This window comes from Neoarius graeffei, chromosome 10, assembly GCF_027579695.1.
Source record: "Neoarius graeffei isolate fNeoGra1 chromosome 10, fNeoGra1.pri, whole genome shotgun sequence".
Lineage (NCBI taxonomy): Eukaryota > Metazoa > Chordata > Actinopteri > Siluriformes > Ariidae > Neoarius > Neoarius graeffei.
The window spans coordinates 45,320,317-45,345,284 of NC_083578.1; the positions used below are offsets into that span (position 1 = coordinate 45,320,317).

General features: G+C 43.9%; 1 protein-coding gene across 1 annotated transcript in view; it reads right to left on the minus strand.

Annotated features, from left to right (window-relative positions):
• Positions 1–24,968, minus strand: part of crb2b (crumbs cell polarity complex component 2b) — a 179,266-nt gene that overhangs the window by 117,199 nt on the left and 37,099 nt on the right. The window contains exon 4 of the mRNA XM_060932713.1: positions 1,122–1,261. Within this exon, the coding sequence (XP_060788696.1) occupies positions 1,122–1,261 (140 nt within the window). The remainder of the gene's footprint in view (positions 1–1,121; positions 1,262–24,968) is intronic.

Genomic DNA, 24,968 nt, shown 5'->3' on the forward strand with positions numbered 1-24,968 from the left:
CTCTGGGTGCTCCGGTTTCCCCCCACAGTCCAAAGACATGTAGGTTAGGCTAATTGGTGGCTCTAAATTGACCGTAGGTATGAATGTGGGAGTGAATGGTTGTTTCTCTCTATGTGATGACCTGGCGACTTGTCCAGAGTGTACCCCGCCTCTTGCCCATAGTCAGCTGGGAGAGGCTCCAGCTTGCCTGTGACCCTGCACAGGATAAGTGGCTACAGATAATGGATGGATGGATGGATGTAAACTGCCATTAGCTAGCCACTGGTCCAGAGAGACCGAATGGGATTTGGCTAACTGCCTGTGTTTTTTGCTAACATAGCTGAAAGTTATTGGTAGCTACGTAGGGATAACGTTAGCTCTCTTGAGTCAAGTTAAAAGTGATGGGCAGGCCATGATTTTTTTATGAGTTGTAATAGAGATTGTCTAACTTATTATCTGATCTAATTCACATAGAGCACGACTACTTGTGGAACCCAAGGGTGAAACAGTATAAACTTCAGGATCTAAAAAAGAAGGCCTTTCAGGAACTCTGTCACCCTCTTTTCCTCCTCAGCAGCCATCTCCTAGTCCATGTCCTTTTTTTCTTTTTTGCTGAGATGAAAATTAAATGATTATGTTTTTGCCATTATGTATATGTGATGTACATTATTAGTTATATTATGTGATTGAGGCTAGTAGCATTTTTAAATATATTTAAAAAGTGTTAATTATTAACAGAATAATGTGGTTATTTTGACTTTTAAATGTTAAAATAATGGCAAATTATCTTTTGACCAGAGTATCTATTCAGTTTTGTTCCAGAACTGAAACTTGAGCAAAATAAAGGCTGAAGCCAAGACAAAAGTGACAACTGCAAATGTTTCAGTGTCCATCTTTGCAGTGTCTGTCTCACTGGCAAGAGATTTGCTCATATCTGATTGGTTGTTGCCAGTTGTCTGTTGCCCTAATTAGTTGCCATATCTCACCTGGTTGTCCACTGCCACCAACGTTGCCCGGGAACATTGCCCAAAAAGTTGCCCCATGTAAATAATGTCCTAAAGAGGACATTATTTATACTTTACCAAATGCTACAGCAAATAAAGCGACTGTGATAATTAATAAAATGTAAAACAGTAGGTTACCTGGCCAGCACTGACAGGTGTATTGATTAATTCTCTCATTACATGTGGCTCCATGCTGACAGGGCTCAGATGCACACTCAAGAATCTCCTCCTCACAGACTGGCCCAGCAAACCCTGTCCCACTGCAGTCACACTCATATCTGAAATCCACAAACAAAAGCCAGACCACGATCACTTAAGATTTGTTCCATGGTCTCATCTCGATATATCAAATTAACATTCAATATCTATTTACAGGATGCCATCAGAAATTTACATCCACAAACATTAATAATAATAATAATAATAATAATAATAATAATAATAATTATTATTATTATTATTATAAGTTACATTTGTATAGTGCCTTTCTCAATCAAGGTCGCTTTACAGAGGTCAGAGAAAACACCCCCCAAAAATTAATTAATTTATTTATTTATTTATTTAAAAAAAAGTTGCGAAAGAGTGGTGAGTTTATGCATGAATGTCGTCATGGACATGAATGTCTTCACAATATTGGGATTTCAAGTTTCTTTGAGGCGGCACGTTGGTGTAGTGGTTAGTGCTGTCGCCTTACAGCAAGAAGGTCCGGGTTCGAGCCCCGTGGCCAGCGAGGGCCTTTCTGTGTGGAGTTTGCATGTTCTCCCCGTGTCCGCGTGGGTTTGCTCCGGTTTCCCCCACAGTCCAAAGACATGCAGGTTAGGTTAACTGGTGACTCTAAATTGACCGTGAGTGTGAATGGTTGTCTGTGTCAGCCTTGTGATGACCTGGCAACTTGTCCAGGGTGTACCCTGCCTTTTGCCCATAGTCAGCTGGGATAGGCTCCAGCTTGCCTGCGACCCTGTAGAACAGGATAAAGCGGCTAGAGATAATGAGAAGTTTCTTTGAACTATTCTTTTTCTGTGGCAGAATGATTACACAACATACATCTTTAATCAAAAAACAATTTGGTGCACGAGTTTTAATTTGTTTTGGGTTTCCTGAAATTAACATAAGAACAAAAATATATATAGTGATGCTTGAAAGTTTGTGAACCCCTTAGAATTTTCTATATTTCTGCATAAATATGATCTAAAACATCATCAGATTTTCACACAAGTCCTAAAAGTAGATAAAGAGATCCCAGTTAAACAAATGAGACAAAAATAGTATACTTGGTCATTTATTTATTGAGGAAAATGATCCAATATTACATATCTGTGAGTGGCAAAAGTATGTGAACCTTTGCTTTCAGTATCTGGTATGACCCCCTTGTGCAGCAATAACTGCAACTAAACCTTTCCGGTAACTGTTGAACAGTCCTGTACACCGGCTTGGAGGAATTTTAGCCTATTCCTCCGCTTCAACTCTGGGATGTTGATGGGTTTCCTCACATGAACTGCTCGCTTCAGGTCCTTCCACAACATTTCGATTGGATTGAGGTCAGGACTTTGACTTGGCCATTCCAAAACATTAACTTTATTCTTCTTTAACCATTCTTTGGTAGAACGACTTGTGTGCTTAGCGTTGTCTTGCTGCTTGAAAGTTTGTGAACCCTTGAGAATTTTCTATATTTCTGCAAAAATATGACCTAAAACATCATCAGATTTTCACAAAAGTCCTAAAAGTAGATAAAGAGAACCAAGGTAAACAAATGAGACAAAATTATTATACTTGGTCACTTATTTATTGAGGAAAATGATCCAATAGTATGTATATATATATATATATATATATATATATATATATATATATATATATATATATACACAATATATGATCTGTGAGTGGCAAAAGTATGTGAACCTCTAGGATTAGCAGTTTATTTGATGGTGAAATTAGAATCAGGTGTTTTCAGTTAATTTCACCATGAAATTAACCACATGATAATCAGATGTGAATGGGCACCCTGTTTTATTTAAAGAACTGGGATCTATCAAAGTCTGATCTTCACAACACGTTTGTGGAAGTGTATCGTGGCACGAACAAAGGAGATTTCTGAGGACCTCAGAAAAAGCATTGTTGATGCTCATCAAGCTGGAAAGGGTTACAAAACCATCTCTAAAGAGTTTGGACTCCACCAATCCACAGTCAGACAGATTGTGTACAAATGGAAGAAACTGAAGACCATTGTTACCCTCCCCAGGAGTGCTCAACCAACAAAGATCACTCCAAGAGCAAGGCGTGTTAGTCGGCGAGGTCACAAAAAACCCCAGGGTAACTTCTAAGCAACTGAAGGCCTCTCACATTGGCTAATGTTAATGTTCATGAGTCCACCATCAGGAGAACACTGAACAACAATGGTGTGCATGGCAGGGTTGCAAGGAGAAAGCCACTGCTCTCCAAAAAGAATATTGCTGCTCGTCTGCAGTTTGTTAAAGATCACGTTGACAAGCCAGAAGGCTATTGGAAAAATGTTTTGTGGATTGATGAGACCAAAATAAAACGTTTTGGTTTAAATGAGAAGCATTATGTTTGGAGAAAGAAAAACACTGCATTCCAGCATAAGAACCTTATCCCATCTGTGAAACACAGTGGTGGTAGTATCATGGTTTGGGCCTGTTTTGCTGCATCTGGGCCAGGATTCATTGATAGAACAATTAATTCTGAATTATACCAGTGAATTCTAAAGGAAAATGTCAAGACATCTGTCCACAAACTAAATCTCAAGAGAAGGTGGGTCATGCAGCAAGACAACGACCCTAAGCACACAAGTTGTTCTACAAAAGAATGGTTAAACAAGAATAAAGTTAATGTTTTGGAATGGCCAAGTCAAAGTCCTGATCTTTAGCCAATTGAAATGTGGTGGAAGGACCTAAAGCGAGCAGTTTATGTGAGGAAACCCACCAACATCCCAGAGTTGAAGCTGTTCTGTACGGAGGAATGGGCTAAAATTCCTCCAAGCTGGTATGCAGGACTGATCAACAGTTACCGGAAACATTTAGTTGCAGTTATTGCTGCACAAGGGTGTCACACCAGGTATTGAAAGCAAAGGTTCACATACTTTTGCCACTCACAGATATGTAATATTGGATCATTTTCCTCAATAAATAAATGACCAAGTATAATATTTTTGTCTCATTTGTTTAACTGGGTTCTCTTTATCTACTTTTAGGACTTGTGTGAAAATCTGATGATGTTTTAGGTCATATTTATGCAAAAATATGGAAAATTCTAAAGGGTTCACAAACTTTCGTCAATGTGCATATCAGCTCATCCAAACTAAGTATTGGTGGGAGAACATGATATCTGAGATCAACAAGTTCATCTCCTCCTGCTCTACCTGTGCCCAAGCCAAGGCACCCCAGGCTCCACCCGTGGGTAAACTCTTTCTGCTGCCTACACCTCAAAGATCCTGGTCCCATCTGCTATAGATTTTATCACAGATCTATCCAAGTCTCAGAAAAACATAGTCATCATGGTAGTCAGTAACTGGTTCTCCAAAGCGTTAAAGCTCATCCCCTTGCCTGGCCTCCCCATTTGAAACCAGCAGTTTCAAATCAAAATCCTCTTTTCACATGTCTTCTGGTATTACAGGACCCCCAGTTCACTTCCAGGGTGTGGGCTAAGTTCAAGGACAAACTAGGGGTTTCAGTGAGTCTATCCTCAGAACACCATCCACAGTCCAATGGCCAAGTGTGCCAATCAGGAGATCGGGTGCTTCCTAAGGGTGTTCTGTATCAAAACAACTGGTTGCAATTCCTCCCCTGGGCTGAATATGCCCAAAATTCCATGAAGCACTCAACCACTCAGCTCACACCTTTCCAATGCATCCTTGGGTATCAGCCATCATTATTCCTGTGGGATGACTCACCCTCATACATCATGGCAGTACACTCCTGGTTCCAAAGATGGGAGCAAGTGTGGGAAAGTGTCCACTGGGATGTTGTATCTCTTCCAGTGCCACATGAGTGGCAGCCAGTTTCAGCAGCTCTAACTTTTCTTACTATTTTTGTTTCTTTTTATCGTGTTTAATCCGACCCTTCTTAGTACTTAATCTTACTCATGTGCATGCTAGTATGGATGTGCTTTTGGTGAGACTACTTTTGTGTTGTTTACTTGTTTTGGGACTTTTGACAACAATACTGGAAGAGTCATTCAGTCATGGTTTAATTGTGTACATCCGCAATCAGCTGATGGAATTGCGCAGCACAAGGCTACTCCCCAAGAAGAGACACAAGATCACCATGGAAATAAATAGGTGGACAAGGGGATGCAGAGCTGGAGTTAAGCAATGCAAGAGGAAAAGACAGTATAAACCATCCATATCATCTGTTATTATTTATGGGGAATATAAGATCACTCCCTAATAAAATGGAAGAGCTCACAGTGCTGACCAGACTGCAGAGGGAGTATTGGGCATGCAGCATCATGTGCCTCACAGAGACCTGGCTGAATGAACTCACTCCAGATTCACTTATCACTCTGGATGGTTTTCAACTTGTGAGAGCAGACAGGAGAGCGAATGAGACTGGTAAGAGGAAGGGCGGGGGGTAGCAATGTTTGTGAACAAGAGATGGTGTAACCCAGAGCACATTAGTGTTAAACAGCAGTGGTGCACATGGGACATTGAGCTGCCAGCTGTTAACATTCAGCCTTACTACCTCCCAAGGGACTTCTCGCACGTTATCGCAATAACGGTGTACATCCCACCGGCGGCTGATGCCGCGGCAGCCTGCGAGCTTTTACACACTGTAATATCACAGCTGCAAACATCGCACCCACAAGCCTTCCTCCTAATCCCAGGGGACTTTAATTATGCTACCCTGTCCTCCACTCTCCCCACTTTCACTCAATATGTTGACTGCTATACCAGGGACAATAAGACACTGGACTTACTGTATGCAAACATCAAGGGTGCATGCAGCTCGTCACCCCTCTCCCCACTGGGCCACTCAGACCACAACCTGGTTCATATTGTCCACATTTACATACCTATGGCAAACAACCCCCCCCATCACTAGGTGTGTGAGAAAATGGCCGGAGGAGAGCAGCATGGCACTGAGGGACTGTTTTCAGACTGGGAAGTGCTGTGTAGTCCACACGGGGGACAGTCTTACACACTGCATCACAGACTACATTAATTTCTGTGAGGAGAACACTGTACTGACCAGGAAGGTACAGTGTTTTTCTAACAACAAACTGTGGGTGACTCCTGACCTGAAAACCCTGCTGAATGAGAAGAAGAGCGCTGTCAGATCTGGGGACAAAGAGGTGCTGAGGAGAGTGCAGGAGCTCAAAAGGGAGATAAAGAGCAAGGAGTGCTACAGGAGGAAGCTGGAGGAGCGCCTGCAACAAAACAACACAAGAGAGGTGTGGAGGGGCCTGAAAACCAACTCTGGCTGCAGCAAAGACAGTGGGAGGGGCCCTGAATCTGGAGACCTGGAATGGGCAAACAAACTGACCCTGTTTTTCAACAGGTTTGATTCTGCACCCACTCCCTCCTCCACCCACCAGAGCCCACACCAATCAGTGCCCCATCACTCCCCTATTGGCACACCTCTCCCCCCTCACCCAGGTCATCACAGACATCAGTTGCACCCTTCTCATACCTCTCAACCCCCCTCTTGCACTCCCTCCCTCCCCCCACCTACTACAGTCAGAGCCACCATCACCCCTCCCTCCTGCAGCCTTTCCATAACAGTTGATCAGGTGAGAAGGGAGCTCAAGAAGAACAAAAACAGGTCCTGATGGCATCAGCTCCAGACTGGTGAGGGACTTTGCAGACTAGCTCTGTGAAGTGATTCTGCACATCTTCAACCTGAGCCTCAGTCTGAAAAGGGTTCCTGTCCTGTGGAAAACCTCATGCATGGTTCCAGTTCCAAAGACTGCGTACCCCAGGGAGCCAAACCACTTTAGACCTGTAGCCTTGACCTCTCACCTGATGAAGACCAGGGTGGTTGATCATCCTCAACCAACTCAGACCCATCGTGAGTGTGGAATTGGACCCCCTGCAGTTTGCCTACCAACCAGGCATCAATGTGGAGGATGCTGTTATCTACATGCTACACAGATCCCTGTTACATCTGGAGGATGCTGGAAGCACTGTGAGGGTCATGGGTTTTTTTTTTACTTCTCCAGTGCTTTCAACATGATTCAGCCATCTTTGCTCAGGGGGAAGCTGGAAGGAGCTGGAGTTGACTGTCACCTGGCTGCATGGACCATCAACTACCTCACTAACAGACCACAGTATGTCAGACTTTGTGACTGTGTGTCTGACGTAGGAGTCTGCAGCACAGGAGCCCCCCTCCTCTTTACCCTGTGCACCTCGGACTTCAGATATAGCACACACACCTGCCAGCTCCAGAAGTTCTCTGATGATACAGCCATTGTTGGATGTGTGTCAGAGGGGAATGAACAGGAATACAGGGGGGTCATCAATGACTTTTCAACTGGTGTAGAAATCACAACTTCCACATCAACACCAGGAAGACAAGGGAGTTGGTGATCAATTTCCACAGGAGAGCACCACAGTGCACACCAGTAAACATCCTGGACATGGACATTGAGTGTTCTGCCTTCATCAAAGAGTCCCCTTCTTCCACTAGACAGACAGATAACTCCTTTCACATGCTGGTCAGTTGTATGATGGATTTACACTACCGTTCAAAAGTTTGGGGTCACTTTGAAATTTCCTTATTTTTGAAAGAAAAGTGCTGTTCTTTTCAATGAAGATCACTGTAAACTAATCAGAAATACACTCTATACATTGCTAATGTAGTAAATGACTATTCTAGCTGCAAATGTCTGGTTTTTGGTGCAATATCTACATAGGTGTATAGAGGCCCATTTCCAGCAACTATCACTCCAGTGTTCTAATGGTACAATGTGTTTGCTCATTGCCTCAGAAGGCTAATGGATGATTAGAAAACCTTTGTACAATCATGTTAGCACAGCTGAAAACAGTTTAGCTCTTTAGAGAAGCTATAAAACTGACCTTCCTTTGAGCAGATTGAGTTTCTGGAGCATCACATTTGTGGGGTCGATTAAATGCTCAAAATGGCCAGAAAAATGTCTTGACTATATTTTCTATTCATTTTACAACTTATGGTGGTAAATAAAAGTGTGACTTTTCATGGAAAACACAAAATTGTCTGGGTGACCCCAAACTTTTGAACGGTAGTGTATTTCGTACCACTGTTTGAATTGACAGCATGAAAATAGGGTAAAACTAAAATAAATAAAGAAAATAAAATACACAATCAGTGTGCTTAATATCAGCAATATACAAACATAGCTAGCCTATCTTAACACAAGATAGCAAGATGTTGAACAATCAATAACCCTTAGTAAACTTGGTCATCTACACAAATATGTGCATATACATACACACACACACACATCTCCTTTAAACAATACTTACAGATGATGCTTCTATAAATTATCTCAAAACAAGATGAATCCAGATGCTGAACTGCTCACTTCACCATGTGCATACTGTCTTACATGTAAACAGAAGCTCACTATGGCAACCTACATGTATCACATGACAAACCATGAGGTCCACAAAATGCTAAAACAGAAAAAGACACCACCTAGTGACTGAAGAAAGAACTAAACTTATTCTGATTAACCCAGACCAGAACACTCCCCGCCTGGTATCTGAGAAGATACCACCTTTAACATACAGAATTAAGAAAAGAACCAAAGCAATAAGACCTAATCAGTCCCTGGGGAGAGGAGTAGGACGACCTCTGAGACAGGCCGAAGAAAGGTCTTGCTTGAACCATCCTTTACAGTCTTGATCTCCACCTTCCTTACCCTTCCATCTGTGCTGGGGAACATCTTGACTATGACACCCATGGGCCAGTCATTTCTCTTCACCTGGTCATTTTTTAGTATGACAATGTCCCCCTTGCCTTTCGCCCGTAGTCAGTTGGGATAGGCTCCAGCTTGCCTGCGACCCTGTAGAAGGATAAAGTGGCTAGAGATGATGAGATGATGAATGTCCCCCTTTTGAAGATTGCGTTTTTCCTTTTGCCACTTTCTACGTCTCTGCAGGGTGGGAAGGTACTCTGTCCTCCATCGATGCCAAAAGGTGTTGGCGAGGCTTTGTACCCACCTCCACTGCTTGCTGTAGAGATCCTTCTTATGCATTGCACCCTGTTGCTCACGTACATGTAAAATCGTCTTGATTCGTTGTGAATGTAGCCTAGGACCACTTTACTATCAGAATAGAAGGTCACAGCATCAAATATGGTGTCCATCTCATCCACAAATGCATCCACTATTTCTACAGCTAAAACTGCAGCACACAGCTCAAGCCTTGGAACGGTCATCTCTGGACGAGGAGCAAGCTTAGCCTTGCCAAATATGAAGCCGACATCCACATTATTGCTTGCATCAGTTGTCCTCAAATAGGCAACAGCTGCAATGGCAATCGTGGATGCATCGCAGAAAACACAGAGCTCCTTACTGTGTGCTTGGTGGAGAGAGATGGAGGTGTACTGGCATGGAATCTTGACCTGTTCAAGGTTTTTCAGAGAATCCTTCCACAGCTTCCATTCTCTATACTTCTCCTCTGGGAGAGGCGCATCCCAATCGCAGGACTCTGAGGTGAGCTCCCTAAGTAAGGACCTTCCTTGAATGCTTATGGGGGCAGCAAAACCCAGCGGGTCAAAGAGGCTGTTTATAGTAGACAGGACCCCGCGCCTTGTGTAAGGCTTCTCTGCATCAGATACTTGGAAGGTGAACACGTCTTCTGAAATGTCCCAGCTCACTCCTAAACTTCTCTGCATGGGAGGGAGGTCTGTATTGAGATCCAGGTCTTTCAGTCCCTTAGCCAGGTCCTCAGGAGGAAAGGCTCTCATAACAGCCACTCTGTTGGACAATATTTTGTGAAGCCGCATGTTGGAGAGGGCTCACATGTCTTGAGTGTTGCGAAGAAGAGTGATGGCTTCCTCTTCTGAAGGGACCGACACCAGACCATTGTAGGTGCAATTGGTGATTAAGTGATCAATCTCATTAAATCAGTCTCATTAATTAATCTCATTAAATCAGTCTCATTGAATCAGTCTCATTAATTAATACCATTAATTTTGGTGCTTAATAATAAATTACCAAACAGCTAAATTATGGTATATTCCAAATTATTATGATCACTTACCATATTACACAACCTATATGCACCTTGGAATCCTTTGAGATTGAGTAACTTCAAAAATATCGGAACAACAAATAAACACACACAGTTTCAATAATTAATTGAATTTATTATAACAAAGATAAAAATGAATAATGTCAGCAGATATATACATATAAGCAAGCATAAACGGTGTGTGTGGTGTGTGTGTGTGTGTGTGTGTGAGTGATGTGTGAGAGTGATTGGAATCTTATCTGAGGTGTGTGTGTGTGTGTGTGTTATCTGAGGTGTGGGGGGTCATGACCACGTGTTTCTAAGTAGAACAAAAGAGTTAGCTTTGGTTGCTAGCTAAGATGTGTTTGTGTCCACGTGGTGGAAACAAAAGAATTAGCTCTGGTAGCTAACGCCACGTGTGTGTGTGTGTGTGTGTGTGTGTGTGTGTGTGTGTGTGTGTGAGGCCTGTGACCACGTGTTTCTAAGTAAAACAAGAGATTAGCTCTGTTGCTAACTAAGGTGTGTTTGTGGGGGGAGGATGATGACCCCGTGGTCCCTTGAGACAATACAATTAGCCCTGGAAGCTAATGAAACAAAAGAATTAGCCGTAGCAGCTAATTCCACTGAAGTCTTGATGAGGTCAAAATATGTGTAATAATGAAGTTAAGGGTTAGAAAGGAATAGAGAGAGCATGCAACCTATCTATTAAGCAATTGAGAGGACAAAAATAGAACAATAATTAATTCAATACCCTGAGGGTCTACAGTGTACACATTTAAACCGTTCCTGAGTTTAAATTCACACTTCTTCATAAAGCTAATTCCTAAGACTAGTTTTTCTGCCCAAATGCCAGTCTCTTACTTCAGTATCTTGCCTCTACGCGAGATTATGAGATGTTCCAAGACTTTTGGAGTTTCACCGTTGTGGAGCACGTGAGTCGCTTCCGTGGAAAGCAGAGGACTTCTTGGTCCAACGCGTGGTCGCTCATGATGAAAAGAAGTCTCTGATCAAAATAATGTACACAGCGCTTTAATTAGAAGGATCCGGTCACTTCTAACTCTTAAATTAAACTGCTTGGGCGGCAGTTTGGTAACGTTACTGATAGACAAACAAAAAACGGTTGTAGCTCAACCGAGAGAAAGAGATAGCACGATTTAAGTAGTTCTACCGTGGCCAAAGGTAAACAAAAACCATACTGAATCGTTTATCTCGGGAGAAAAGACATCTGTATCTTGGGTGCTCGGAGGAGCAGGTCTCTTTGTGTCCATGTGATGAACTCACGAGGCGCCGAAAGAGGAAGTATGGTGGATTTCCGGGTCACTTATGGAGTTGTGGAGGAAGTGACGTAGGTGATCCCGCCCAGGCGTGACGTGGGTCAATGCGGAAGTTGGCTGATGGGAAATGTAGTTTATTAAAGGGACGGTGTTACCTACACCATCATCAACGTAAAAGTTCCTCTCAACAAACAGCCTCGCCTCTAGTCCTTACTCCATTTCTCCCTCTGTGGCAGCTCTCCAGAGCCCATATGTGGCCACAGATGGTGACGGGCTATTGCCAAACACGTGAACGCGCATCCTGTACTCAATGACATCATCGTCAAGGTCATTATTGCGATGCCAGAGAAAGCGCAGAAAGTTCCGATGGTCCTCACATACGACGAAGCAGTGGAACATCTGCTGTACGTCAGTCGTCACTGCCACAGGCTCCCTCCTAAACCACAGCAGTACCCCAAGCAAACTGTTGTTCATGTTTGGGCCAGTGAGGAGGACATCATTGAGGGACACACCATGATGTTGTGCACGGGAGTCAAATACCACCCTCACCTGTCCAGGTTTCTGAGGATGATACACTCCAAAGTAAGGTAAATACCAACACTCTTCATCTGGTGGTAAGGGTGGAGCCACTTCAGTGTGTCCATTCTCAAAGAGCTTGTTCATGAACTCAATGAAATGGCCTCTCTTCTCTGGTTGTTTCTTGAGTGTCCGGGTTACTGCAGTGAGATGGTTCTTCGCCTGTTCATGATTGTTAGGGAGGCGCTGGCGTGGGCTGCAGAAGGGGAGTGGAGCTTCCCAGCTGTTATCATCACCCTGTTTCAGCTCTTTCTCCATAATTCTCAGGAAGGCGAGGTCTTCCATAGATGGAACCGTCTTATTGTCATCCTTTGTGTAGCGGAAGACAGACTTTCCCATGAGACCTGTCTTATTGCTTGGCAAGGACAGCTGTTCTCTGGTTGAGACCGTAGGATTCTGTGGCTGGCATGTGCGGTTGAGGCTCTCTTTGATGTCAATCTTGTTGAGACAAGGACGCATGAAACTGGGACGCCCATTCTCAAGTATGTAGGTTCTGAAGGCATTCACAGGTGAGGGTCTATGTGTGCCATTGATACACACATCTCCTACTATCACCCAGCCAAGGGCTAATTGTTGGGCGAAGGGAGCGTGCAGGGGTCCATTACGTTGCTCAAGGACCTTGTGCACTTTGATAATGTCTCTTCCTAGAAGAAGTAAAATCTCGGCCTCAGGGTCAAGAGGAGGTATCTTGGAGGCTAGGGACTTCAGGTGTGAATGGTACTTCACAGCAGCTGGCGTGGGGACCTCTGCCCTATTATCAGGAAGTTGATCGCACTCGATAAGTGTCGGGAGAGCTAGACTGGTCCTTTCATCAGCCGATTCCACAACAACCCCCCTTGCCCTACGGCCTGCAACCTCTGACACTCCTGCACAAGTTTTGAGTGTGTAGGGTGAGGTGTCATCGGCCACGCTGAACATCTCAAAGAAAGATGACCTGGCCAAAGACCTATTACTCTGGTCATCTAGGATAGCATATGCCCTTGTCTTCTTTTCCAGTTGGGCTTCAGGATACACATAGACAAGACAGATTTTGGCACATGATCTTGCTGTAATGCTGTCCCCACAGACCTCTGTGCAAGTTGAGGTGGTGACTGAAGAAGAAGGAGGTTCCTCTCCCTCCCCGCCATGCTCTTCAGAGGGGCCGATGGATTGTTTTGTCGACCAAGGTGCTGGGCCGGCATGAAGGGCTGTGATGTGCTTATCACTATTACATTCTGAGCAGTGGATAACAGCCTTGCACTCTTTAGCTTGGTTGAGGAACAACAACGAAAGCATATGCCATTCTCCCTAAGGAAGGCCTTATGCTCCTCCAGGAGCTTCTCTCTAAAGGCTCTACACCTTTGCAGGGGGTGTGGCTTTTTATGAATAGGACTCTGTTTCTTCAGGTTGTCTAAACCCTTGGACTCATCCATCCTTCAGGTATTGTCCACCTCCGTTCTATGCACCATTATAGGGGTTCTTGCAGATTTCAGTGAGAATCTCTCTCCCTTAGGTGACATGATGCTGGGAGCTGCAGCCGCGAAGCTCGGGTCATTCCTCATCTTTGCTTCTTCACGAATGAAACTGGAGAACACATCAAAGGGTGGGAAGTTAGTGTGATGTTTTTGTTTATACTTTGTGCCATGCACCATCCATTTCTCCTGCAGGCTGAATGGCAGTTTCTCCAAAATCGGGTTAATGCCTCGTGCGGTGTCCAAGAAGGCCAGACCAGGTAGGTAACCATCCTCCTTGGCTGCCTCTATTTCCAGGAGATCACCTAACTGCCTTTGTGGGTCTCTATTCGAGACTTTGGGGAAATGTTCAAGCTTGTTAAAGAGGGCAGTCTCCATTGCCTCTGCAGATCTATACCTCTAACCTTTCCCAGACCATACTGAGGGCCTCAGTAGGGTGGTTGATATGAACTGACCTCACTCTCCTTGCATGCTCAGCAGATTCTGGTCCGAGCCACTTAATTAGCAGGTCAAGTTCCTCACTAGGCTTCAAATCTAGGTCTTCGGTAGCGTTGGTGAATGTGGACCTCCAAGCCCAGTAGTTCTCAGGTTTGTCGTTAAACTTTGTGAGCCCAGCTGTAAGTAGGTCATGGCGAGCTAGGAATCTTGCCAAATCCGATACATTTGAGCTGGATTTCCCTCTGCATGGAGACTTGTCCTCCCCTATCTTGTTTCTGGGTAACCATGGGCTCTTTACTTCAGAGGCTGGCTGTGGTATGTTACATTCACCTTCTTCTTTCGGTGCGAAATGAACCAGCGGCTGTTTTGAATAACCAGTGGTTGCAATAGGAGTTGTGGCTTGCAAAGACAAATGCTGTCTCTCACATCGGCTATGTGGCTCATGATGTAGATGAGAATCATCAGGTGGCCCGAGGTTAACAGCTGCTGAGGGAGTCAAATCAGCCTTTTTCTCCAGCTCTGGATAGTCTGATGGCTGATTGGTGTTCACATAGGCATACTGTTCTTGAACATACTCCTCTGTTCTTTCAGCTAAACGATTTGATGAGCCTTGATCAATATCATGAACTTGAACCAGCTCCTCCATGTCTGCCAAATCCATCGCTGCTTCTAATACAGTAGCTTCAGCACAAGCAGCCTCAGCCTCTTTCTCCTGCTGTATGGCCTCCAATGTGGCTTCAAGACGCGTCTCCTCCACTTTCAGCTGAGCCTTCTTTACTTTTACATCAATTTCCCTTTGTGCATGAGATGCTCTGGCAAGTGCAGCTTCAGCCTTAGCCCGTGCTTCCAGCGCGACGAAGCTAGCTGCAGATCAGTAGGAGTGCCTTGATGATTTGGATATCTTTGACGAGCGTGAGCGCTATGATCTAGTCTCATAGCTCTTTTCCTCTGCTTCTGACATCTTGGCTATGTTAGATGGAGTTAAGCAGGCTTGATATCTGACTCACTGCGGTAGAAATCACTGTTGAGTGCATCTTTTTACTGTTCTGCCCTCATCAAAGAGTCCCCTTCTTCCACTAGACAGACAGATAACTCCGTTCACATGCTGGTCAGTTGTATGATGGATTTATTTCGTACCACCATTTGAATTGACAGCATGAAAATAGGGTAAAACTAAAATAAATAAAGAAAATAAAATACACAATCAGTGTGCTTAATATCAGCAATATACAAACATAGCTAGCCTATCTTAACACAAGATAGCAAGATGTTGAACAATCAATAACCCTTAGTAAACTTGGTCATCTACACAAATATGTGCATTATATATATATATATATATATATATATATATATATATATATATATATATATATATATATATACACACACACACATCTCCTTTAAACAATACTTACAGACAATGCTTCTATAAGCGTTCTCAAAACAAGATGAATCCAGTTGCTGAACTGCTCACTTTACCATGTGCATACTGTCTTAGATGTAAACAGAAGATCAATATGGCAGCCTACATGTATCACATAACAAACCATGAGGTTCACAAAATGCTAAAACAGAAAAAGACACCACCTAGTGGCTGAAGAAAGAACTAAACTTATTCTGATTAACCCAGACCAGAACATTGAGATTGTGAGGGAATATAAATATCTGGGTGTTCATTTTAACAGTAAACTGGACTGGACTGCCAACACAGATGCTTTGTACAAGAAGGGCCAAAGTCATCTCTACCTGCTGAGGAGACTGAGGTCCTTCAGAGTGTGCAAGACACTGTTGAGGCTATTCTACGACACTGTGGTAGCATTTGCTATCTTCTTCGTCGTGGTCTGCTGGGGATGTAGAAGCACTGAGAGAGACAGGAAAAGGTTGAACAAGCTGGTGAACAGGGCCAGCTCTGTCCTGCACTGCCCCCTGAAATCCATTGAGGAGGTGTGTGAGAGGAGGACGTTAGCTAAGCTAATGTCAATCATGGACAACACCTCTCACCCCTTTCATGAGACTGCTGGCCTTCTGAGAAGCTACTTCAGCAGCAGACTGCTGCACCCACGGTGCAAGAAGGAACACTACCACAGGTCTTTCATCCCAACTGCTGCCAGATTTTTCAGTTACAGCCTGGCATAATGTAGCACTGTTTCTCAATGTCACTATTTTGTCACTTTATTCGCAACTCATCACCATCATCTATTTATGCTGTACAACAATATTAATATTTGGTACAATATCCTTTCATTTGCAAGTATTTTTTTATTTATGTCTCACTCTCATAATTGTTGTGTCCAATTATGTCCATAGCCTGTTGTTTTTTTTTTTGTCATTTATGGGTTACTTTACACATATATTCCATCCTCATCAGTTATGTTGTGCTGTGCAGTAACATTCACTACCTGGTGCAATATTTCTATTTCAATTGCTAGTATTTTATTAGTGCAATATTGCAACTTCAGGTGAAGCACTACTGTTCTTGAAGTTCCATTCTTATTTTGTTGTGTACATTACATACATTGCCTGTGTTTTTACTTTTTAAAAAACTTATTTATCTTTTTGTATTTTATTGTATTTTACTATATCTATCTATCTATCTATCTATCTATACACACACACACACACACACACACACATATATATATATGTGTACACTTCTATTGCACTCTATTTTTTTTTTTTTTTGTTACTGTCTATTTGTCAGTAACAACGCTGAAAGCCTGAGTTCAGAGCAGGCTCCAAACATGGCTGCTCCGAACAACTCCTACAACTCCTATGAATCACAGCGCCCCTCATTACCAGATTTTTAACTACATCACCTGTCTCTAATTATCCCGCAATCTCCTTCCCTATATAAGCTCAGCTCTCACTCTCAGACTTTGTGAAGTATCATTCTGGATACTTCACCATCCATGGATGCAGCAGAGGAGGCAAAGCAGACTGCAATCAACACGCAGGGGCATCTGTTAGGAGAGCACCAGCAGATGCTCATCAATCTCAACACCAGGATGTCGCAGCTCACTGCTATAGTGTTGCAGGCCGTCCTCACACGCCCCTCATCACCCACTGGTGCATCTAAGTATTCCTCTGCCTAAAAAATTTTCCAGGGAAATTTCCAACAGCAAGGGAATTCCTTCTTCAATGTTCTTTGTATTTTTTGTCACACAAGATCTCCCACTTCATCAGTCTTTTCAGTTTGCCCACTGGAGAGCTTTACTGGTGAAAAGACTGGTGTGGATGCATGGGGGTGAACAAACTACGTCCTATGACTGCTTTCTGGAGCTTTTCACGAGGGTCTTTGACCATCAACCTGAGGGAATAGAGGTCAGAGAGAGTTTACTGACAATCCAAAAGGGAGAAAGGAGCATCGTGGAGTATGCACTGGTCTTCCGCACCTTAGCCACCAGCAGTGGCTGGAACAAGCCAGCCTTGAAAGCCACGTTTCACCAGGGTTTGCATCCAGAGGTGCTCAGTGAGCTGGCATGCCATGATGATCATCTCTCTCTGGATTCTCGTATTGACCTGGTCATCCATCTAGATCACCTCATCTGAAAGCAATGCTCACTGCAACTACCTCCTGCTCCCTTTCCCAACACAAGCCCCGTAACTCTGATGGAGGGCTCGTGTACATGACTGCAATGATCAGAGCAAGAGAGAAGAAGATGTGAGGGCCTCTGCTTTTACTGTGGTGAAGCCGGCCATCTGATCTCAAAGTGCCCTACTCAACCCCCATGGGACCGCCAGCCAAGCAAGGCTACCCACCCAACTAACCCAGTGAGTCCAGAAACATCTCGCAACTCACAATCCTTTCAAGTGCCAGTGTTATTAAAGCTACCAAACTCGAGGCATGTGCTTTCTGCATTCACAGACTCGGGGACAGAGGGAAACTTCATAAACAGCACAAGTGTGCAGAAATACCAGTTCACCACCCACGCACTTTTGAGACCAATCAAGCTAAAGACCATCGATGGGGGACCCATAGGTGAGGGATTGGTCTCAACGCACAAGACATCCCTCAAGATTCAAGTAGGAACTATTCACACTGAACAAATATCCCTTCTTGTCACCCCAACTTCACATCACGACCTAATATTAGGATACCCTTGGCTCCAACTCCATGGTCCTCTGACTTCCTGGCAACAACGGGACATTCTTCAGTCATCTCTTTCTTGTTTTCAGAACAGCTTGAATCTTCCCCAACTCATGCTCTCATCCACCTCTGTAAAGCGCCCTCAGCCTGACTCCCTCAACAACGTCCCTGCTTGCTACCTCAACCTAAGGAAGGTATTCAGCAAAGGGAAAGCCTGTGGTCTGCCTCCTCACCGTTCTGATGACTCTGCTATTGAGTCATCCCAGGTACGACTCCTCCTTGAAACCGCATTTACCCTTTGTCCCTGACCAAACAAGCGGCTATAGAGGAATACGTACAAGAAGCCCTGCAGCAGGGGTACATTAGACCCTCGATGTCTCCAGCCTCAGTGGGGTTCTTCTTTGTCGAGAAAAGGTCTCCGGCCATGCATAGACTATCAGAGCCTGAACCAGATCACAGTAAAGTACCCCCATCTACTCCCACTGATACCTTCAGCCCTAGAACAGTTCAGATATGCTAGTCTTCTCAAAACTAGAGCTTCACAGCACCTACAACCTGGTCAGGATTCGTGAGGGTGATGAGTAGAAGACTGCATTTAGCACCACCGCAGGCCATTTTGAGTACTTGGTCATGCCATATGGTCTTTCTTGTGCTCCCAGTGTCTTCCAGTGCCTCGTTAACGATGTACTCAGGGACATGTTGGGGAGGTTCGCCATCGCATACATCAATGACATCTTGACCTACCCCCCAGATGAGAGCATCCACCACAAGCAGGTCTTTCTCACCTGCTCCAGAATCACCTGTATGTTAAGGCAGAAAAATGTGAATTCCATGTCAGCCAGATCTCATTCCTAGGTTACATTATCAGCTCGGAGGAAGTGAGCATGGACCCAGCCAAGGTTACAACCATGACATCATGGCCCACTCCCACTTCCATCAACGAGTTGCAGGGCTTCCTGGGGTTCGCAAACTTCTACCGCCAATTCATCTGCGGGTTCAGCACCATCACAGCCCCTCTCACCACACTCTTGAAGAACGGACCCTGTTGCCTCCACTGGAGTCCTGCAGCCAATCAGGCCTTCAACCAGCTGAAGACGGCTTTTACCACAGTGGAATCCCATCGAGAGAAACTATGACATGGGTATTCGAGAGCTCCTGGCTGTCAAGCTGGCCCTAAAGGAGTGGAGGCATTGGTTGGAGGGCACAGCATACCCATTCACGATCCTGACTAACCACAAGAACCTGGAATACTTAAAAACTGCTAAGCGTTTGAACTCCCGTCAGGCCAGATGGGCTCTATTCTTTACCAGATTTCAGTTCACCATCTTATATCGTCTCGGTTCCAGAAACACCAAAGCTGATGCTCTCTCCCGAGTCAACACATCCTCACCACACTTGGCTGAACCTACCACTATCCTTCCACCCGAATGTTTCCTGCAAGCCATAACCTGGGACATCGATAGAGAGATCAGACAGGCACAACCCACAAGCCCTCCTGAAAACTGTCCACCTGGACTTTTGCACATTCCACCCAAACTTAGAGGCAAACTCATCACCTGGGCACACTCCTCTCCTGCCACAGGACATTCCAGCAGCCATTGCACTTACCAGCAGCTCCAGAACAAGTACTGGTGGGAAAACATGATCTCAGACATCAACCAGTATGGCTCCTCATGTTCCATCTGTGCCCAAGCCAAGGTTCCCAGAGCTCACCCTGCCAGCAAGCTATGTCCTCTCCCAGTACCCCAGCGGCCTTGGTCACACATTGCCACTGACTTCATCACTGACCTACCCCAGTCACAAGACAACACCATCATTCTGGTCATTATCAATAGGTTTTCAAAGACACTCAGACTTATCCCATTACTGGGTCTTCCCACTGCATTTAAAACAGCAGAACTTCTATTCACCCATATTTTTCACAACTATGGCATCCCTGAAGACATAGTCAGTGACCAGAGTCCTCAGTTCATTTCAAGATTATAGTCACAATTCATGGACAGGCCTCTGGGTACATCTCTGGGTATCACCCACAGTCCAACGGCCAAGCATAATGAGCAAACCAAGAGGTGGGCTGCTTCCTTCGCATATTCTGCATGCGGAACCAGAAGGACTGGGTACGATTCGTTCCATGGGCTGAGTATGCACAGGTGGGCTGTTTCCTTCGCATATTCTGCATGCAGAACCAGAAAGACTGGGCACGATTCGTTCCATGGGCTGAGTATGCACAGAATTCTCTCAAGCATTCAGCCTCTCACCTAAACCCGTTCCAGTGCATACTCAGATACCAACCTCTATTTTTCCCGTGGGATGATACCCCTATGTAGATTCCAGCCATAGACTCTTGGTCCTAGAGGAGTCAGCAAATGTGAGAGGAGGTGCATCAAAGATTAAAAAATGTCATTACCAAGTACAAACACTACGCTGATAAACACAGAAGCGCCACCCAGAGTATGCTCCAGGTGATAGAGTATGGGCCTCTATGAAGGACCTCAGAGAACCCAACTCCTGCCAAAAGTTACAAGCCAGATACATCAGCCCGTTCAAGGTTCTACGCAAGATTAACGAGGTTTCATACAGGCTTGAGCTTCCTCCTTCCAGTAAGATGGCTCTCACATTTCACATCTCATGCCTCAAACCTGCTATCCAAGGTCCCCTAGCCTTCGAGAAACCCCCTCCCCAGACATTGAAGGTGAGCTCATCTACCAGGTCAACAAGATCCTCAATTCCTGCTGCAGACAGGGGCAACTCAAGTACTTGGTCAACTGCGAGGGTTACGGCCCAGAGGAATATACTTGGGTCAGCTCAAGGGACATCTTAGACACCCTCCTCACTCAAGAATTCCACAGCCAGAACCCCAATAAACCTGCACCAAGAAAGAGAGGTCGACCCAAGGAAAGAAGTAGCTCGGGGGGAGTGTTTTGTCAGTAATAATGCTGAAAGCTTGAGTTTGGAGCAGCCTCCAAATATGGCCACTCCAGACTACAACTCCCATGAATCACAGCGCCCCTCGTCACCAGAGTTTTAATTACATCACCTGTCTCTAATTATCCTGCAATCACCTTCCCTATATAAACTCAGCTCTCACTCTCAGACTTTGTGAAGTATCATTCTGTGTCCCATACCTAAGTTTACCAAGCCGTTTGTTTCCTGACTGACATTCTGTTAAGACCACTATTTATGTTTACTTTCAACCTCATCTTCTCATCTGCCCTGCACTACTCTGCTGATCGATTGACTTCTGCCCATTTCCTGACTATGATTTCTGCATCAAGATTTGGGTTCATCTGCAGTTTGCACTGTACCTGCTCTCCCCTACATGTGCATCCATAAGTGCCTGCGCTCTGACACTATTCCTAACTCTTTCTATGTGTGAGCTCCTGGAACATGTAAATTTCCCCACCAAGGGATGAATAAAGTTTATCTTATCTTATCTTATCTTACCAGTGGCTTGAGCAGGTAGCCAGCAGATATAAACTTTATGCGGACAAGCACAGAAGGGAAACACCCATGTACTCGCTGAGAAACAGAGTGTGGGTGTCTAGCAAAGACCTGCAAGATCCCAACACATGCCATAAGTTCCATGCCAGATATATAGGCCCCTTCAAAATCCTCCACAGAATTAATGAAGTGTCTTACAGACTAGAGCTCCCACAACACCTACATTCCACATATCATACCTCAAGCCTGCCATTCAAGGACCCCTAGCCACCAATACACCCGCCACTGAACCTCCCTTACCCCTAAAACTCGAAGGGCAACCAGTCTATCAGGTACACAAGATCCTCATAGATATGGCAACCTGGAATATCTAGTAGTAGGGAGGGGTACGGTCCGGAGGAATGCAGCTGGGTGCCTGCCAAAGATATCCTAGATCTGCTTCTCACCCAAGAATTCCATGCCAAACATCCCGAAAAACTAGCAGCCAGGAAAAGAGGTCATCCTAGAAAGGAAAGCACTCCCAGAGTGAGTGCCGGGGGGGTCTGTCAGTAATAGCACCAGTAATCCAAGTTCAGGGCAGCCTCCAAACATGGCCGCCATGAACTACAATTCCCAAGTGCCGCAGCACCCTCCCTCACCCAAATTCTAATCATTGCTACAGCTGTTCCTCATTACCGGCACTACTTAAGAGACTCGGTCAGAAACACCCAGTGTGAAGTATCGCTCAGTGTATCCATACCTGATCATACCGAGCCATTTGTTCCTAGTCTCTGTGGCTTTGACCCTGTTTTCTGTTAATCCCTAACTCTGAACTTTTGCCTTATCTCTAACATACTATCTGTACATTGAGCGACCCTTTGCTTTGCACTGACTTCATCATTTGTCTCATGATTTGGATTTGGCTGCCGGTTTGTGACCCACATGCTCTCCCCTGCAATTGCATCTGGAAGTACCTGCACCCTGACAACGTGTTAGACTTGATCTAATCTAACATTAATGTCCTGGACTAATTAATTATCGATTAAAGCTATTAGTATTACTATTATCTAACATTAGACCTAGACAAGGTTAAATGCAATTGGATTGCAACCATTTAATTTTTAACCCTCTGGGGTCGAAAGCTTCGCCAGCGAAGCTCAGCAGGTTTAGAATGAGTAGGTCATGTATTTAAATAAATATCTTCACGAGTTTTTCATCATAAAAGCATGATAAACATATTGACAGAAACTTTAAACTTTACACTTTCCTATATGCCCACTGCCAAATAATGTTATGGTTTTTAAATTACCTAAATTAGATGAAACATAGAACTTGTCACCTTACTCAGTCACACCGGAGTCGGAGCGCTGAGCGCACACTTACGCATTCATAAAAGACTATGATAACGTCATGATAATCACTTTCACTCTTTCAGTTTCGATTGGCTTCTCTTTCAAGGTGGGAACGCCCACCGTAAACAGGATAAAACCTGCCAGACATAGAACTATTTGGAGGTAAAACTTGTTGCGAGATGGCACATGGATTTTATGCACTTCAGATGATTCAGGACAAAGATTCAATTTCAGGACAGTGAATCAATTCATGATTCAGGACAGCGATTCAGTTCAATCTTGAGAACGGCAACACTGTTGATAAGTGATGCCTTTTTTTTTACTTCGACTAGATCCAGCCAACGATCAACAATCAGTGTAAATATTTATTCTATTTATTATGAGCAGATCGGTTGATATGTGTGATATTTGCTTGTGGCTCTGAACTGAGTAAAATAGTTAATTTCAAAACACACTGAATAGAGTCAAATACCAAGATATAGTCAAATACCAGATAAATGAAGCTGTTGTAAAAAGCAGTTTTAGAACTGTGTTGGAATGTGTGAAAAACATTACCTTACCCATTGTGACTTGACCTGATGGGATTAAGGGATGGCAGTGGGAAGGGTTTTCATCCTTGTCATTGAATGGAATGGAAATTTTTTACACTTCTTATTGAATGCCCCTCCCACTGCCAAACCTTTATTCCAAAACAATAGGGCATACATTATTTGATGGCCAGTTAATTGTCCAAATCAATGCAGCAGATTTAAGTTTTTTGCTTGATACATTCCTGAGACTGAACAAAATCACCTCAAGTGACCGAAACGGTTCGACACAATGGGTAAGGTAATGTTTTTTTAACACATTCCAACACAATTCTAAAACTGCTTTTTACAACATCTTCATTTATCTGTTATTTTTTAAGTACAGTCATGACATACATACTACATATAACTTTGAAAATACTGCTTAGATTTGTTGAAATTGACAACAAAATCAGAGCATGCCAAAGCCAGTAGAGTGCCAGAAAATACCCTCAGATCACAGAGAGTTAATAAATAGGCCTAACTGTTAGGTCTGCCATTGACCCTCTGGGGTCTGAGGGTATTTTCTGGCACTCTAATGATTTTTGGCATGCTCTAATTTTGTTGTCAATTTCAACAAATCTAAGCAGCATTTCAAAGTCATATGACTTTTTTGTATTCAGCACAAGTTCAGCAACAATAATATCTATGTAGTATGTATGTCATGATGGTACTTTAAAAAAAAAAACAGATACAGTGGTGCTTGAAAGTTTGTGAACCCTTTGGAATTTTCTATATTTCTGCATTTATGCAGAAATATAGAAAATTCCAAAGGGTTCACAAACAAGTCCTAAAAGTAGATAAAGAGAACCTAGTTAAACAAATGAGACAAAAATATTATCCTTGGTCATTTATTTATTGAGGAAAATTATCCAATATTACATATCTGTGAGTGGCAAAAGTATGTGAACCTTTGAGGAATATAAGAGTGATCTTATATTCCCCATAAATAATAACAGATGGTATGGATGGTTTATACTGTCTTTTCCTCTTGCAGTGCTTAACTCCAGCTCTGCATCCCCTTGTCCTCCTACTTATTTCCATGGTGATCTTGTGTCTCTTCTCAGTAGCCTTGTGCTGCGCAATTCCATCAGCTGATTGCGGATGTACACAATTAAGCCATAACTGAATGACTCTTCCTGTATTGTTTTAAAAAGTCCCAAAACAAGTAAAAAACACAAAAGTAGGCTTGCCAAAAGCACATCCATCCTAGCATGCAAATGAGTAAGATTAAATACTAAGAAGGGTCTGATTAAACACGATAAAAAGAAACAAAAAATAGTAAGAAAAGTAAGAGCTGCTGAAACTGGCTGCCACTCATGTGGCACTGGAAAAGATACAACATCCCAGTGGACACTTTCCCACACTTGCTCCCATCTTTGGAACCAGGAGTCTACTGCCATGATGTATGAGGGTGAGTCATCCCACAGGAATAATGATAGCTGATACCCAAGGATGCATTGGAAAGGTGTGAGCTGAGTGCTTCATGGAATTTTGGGCATATTCAGCCCAGGGGAGGAATTGCAACCAGTTGTTTTGATACAGAACACCCTTAGGAAGCACCCGATCTCCTGATTGGCGCATTTGGCCATTGGACTGTGGATGGTGTTCTGAGGTTAGACTCACTGATGTCATGGAACAGACAG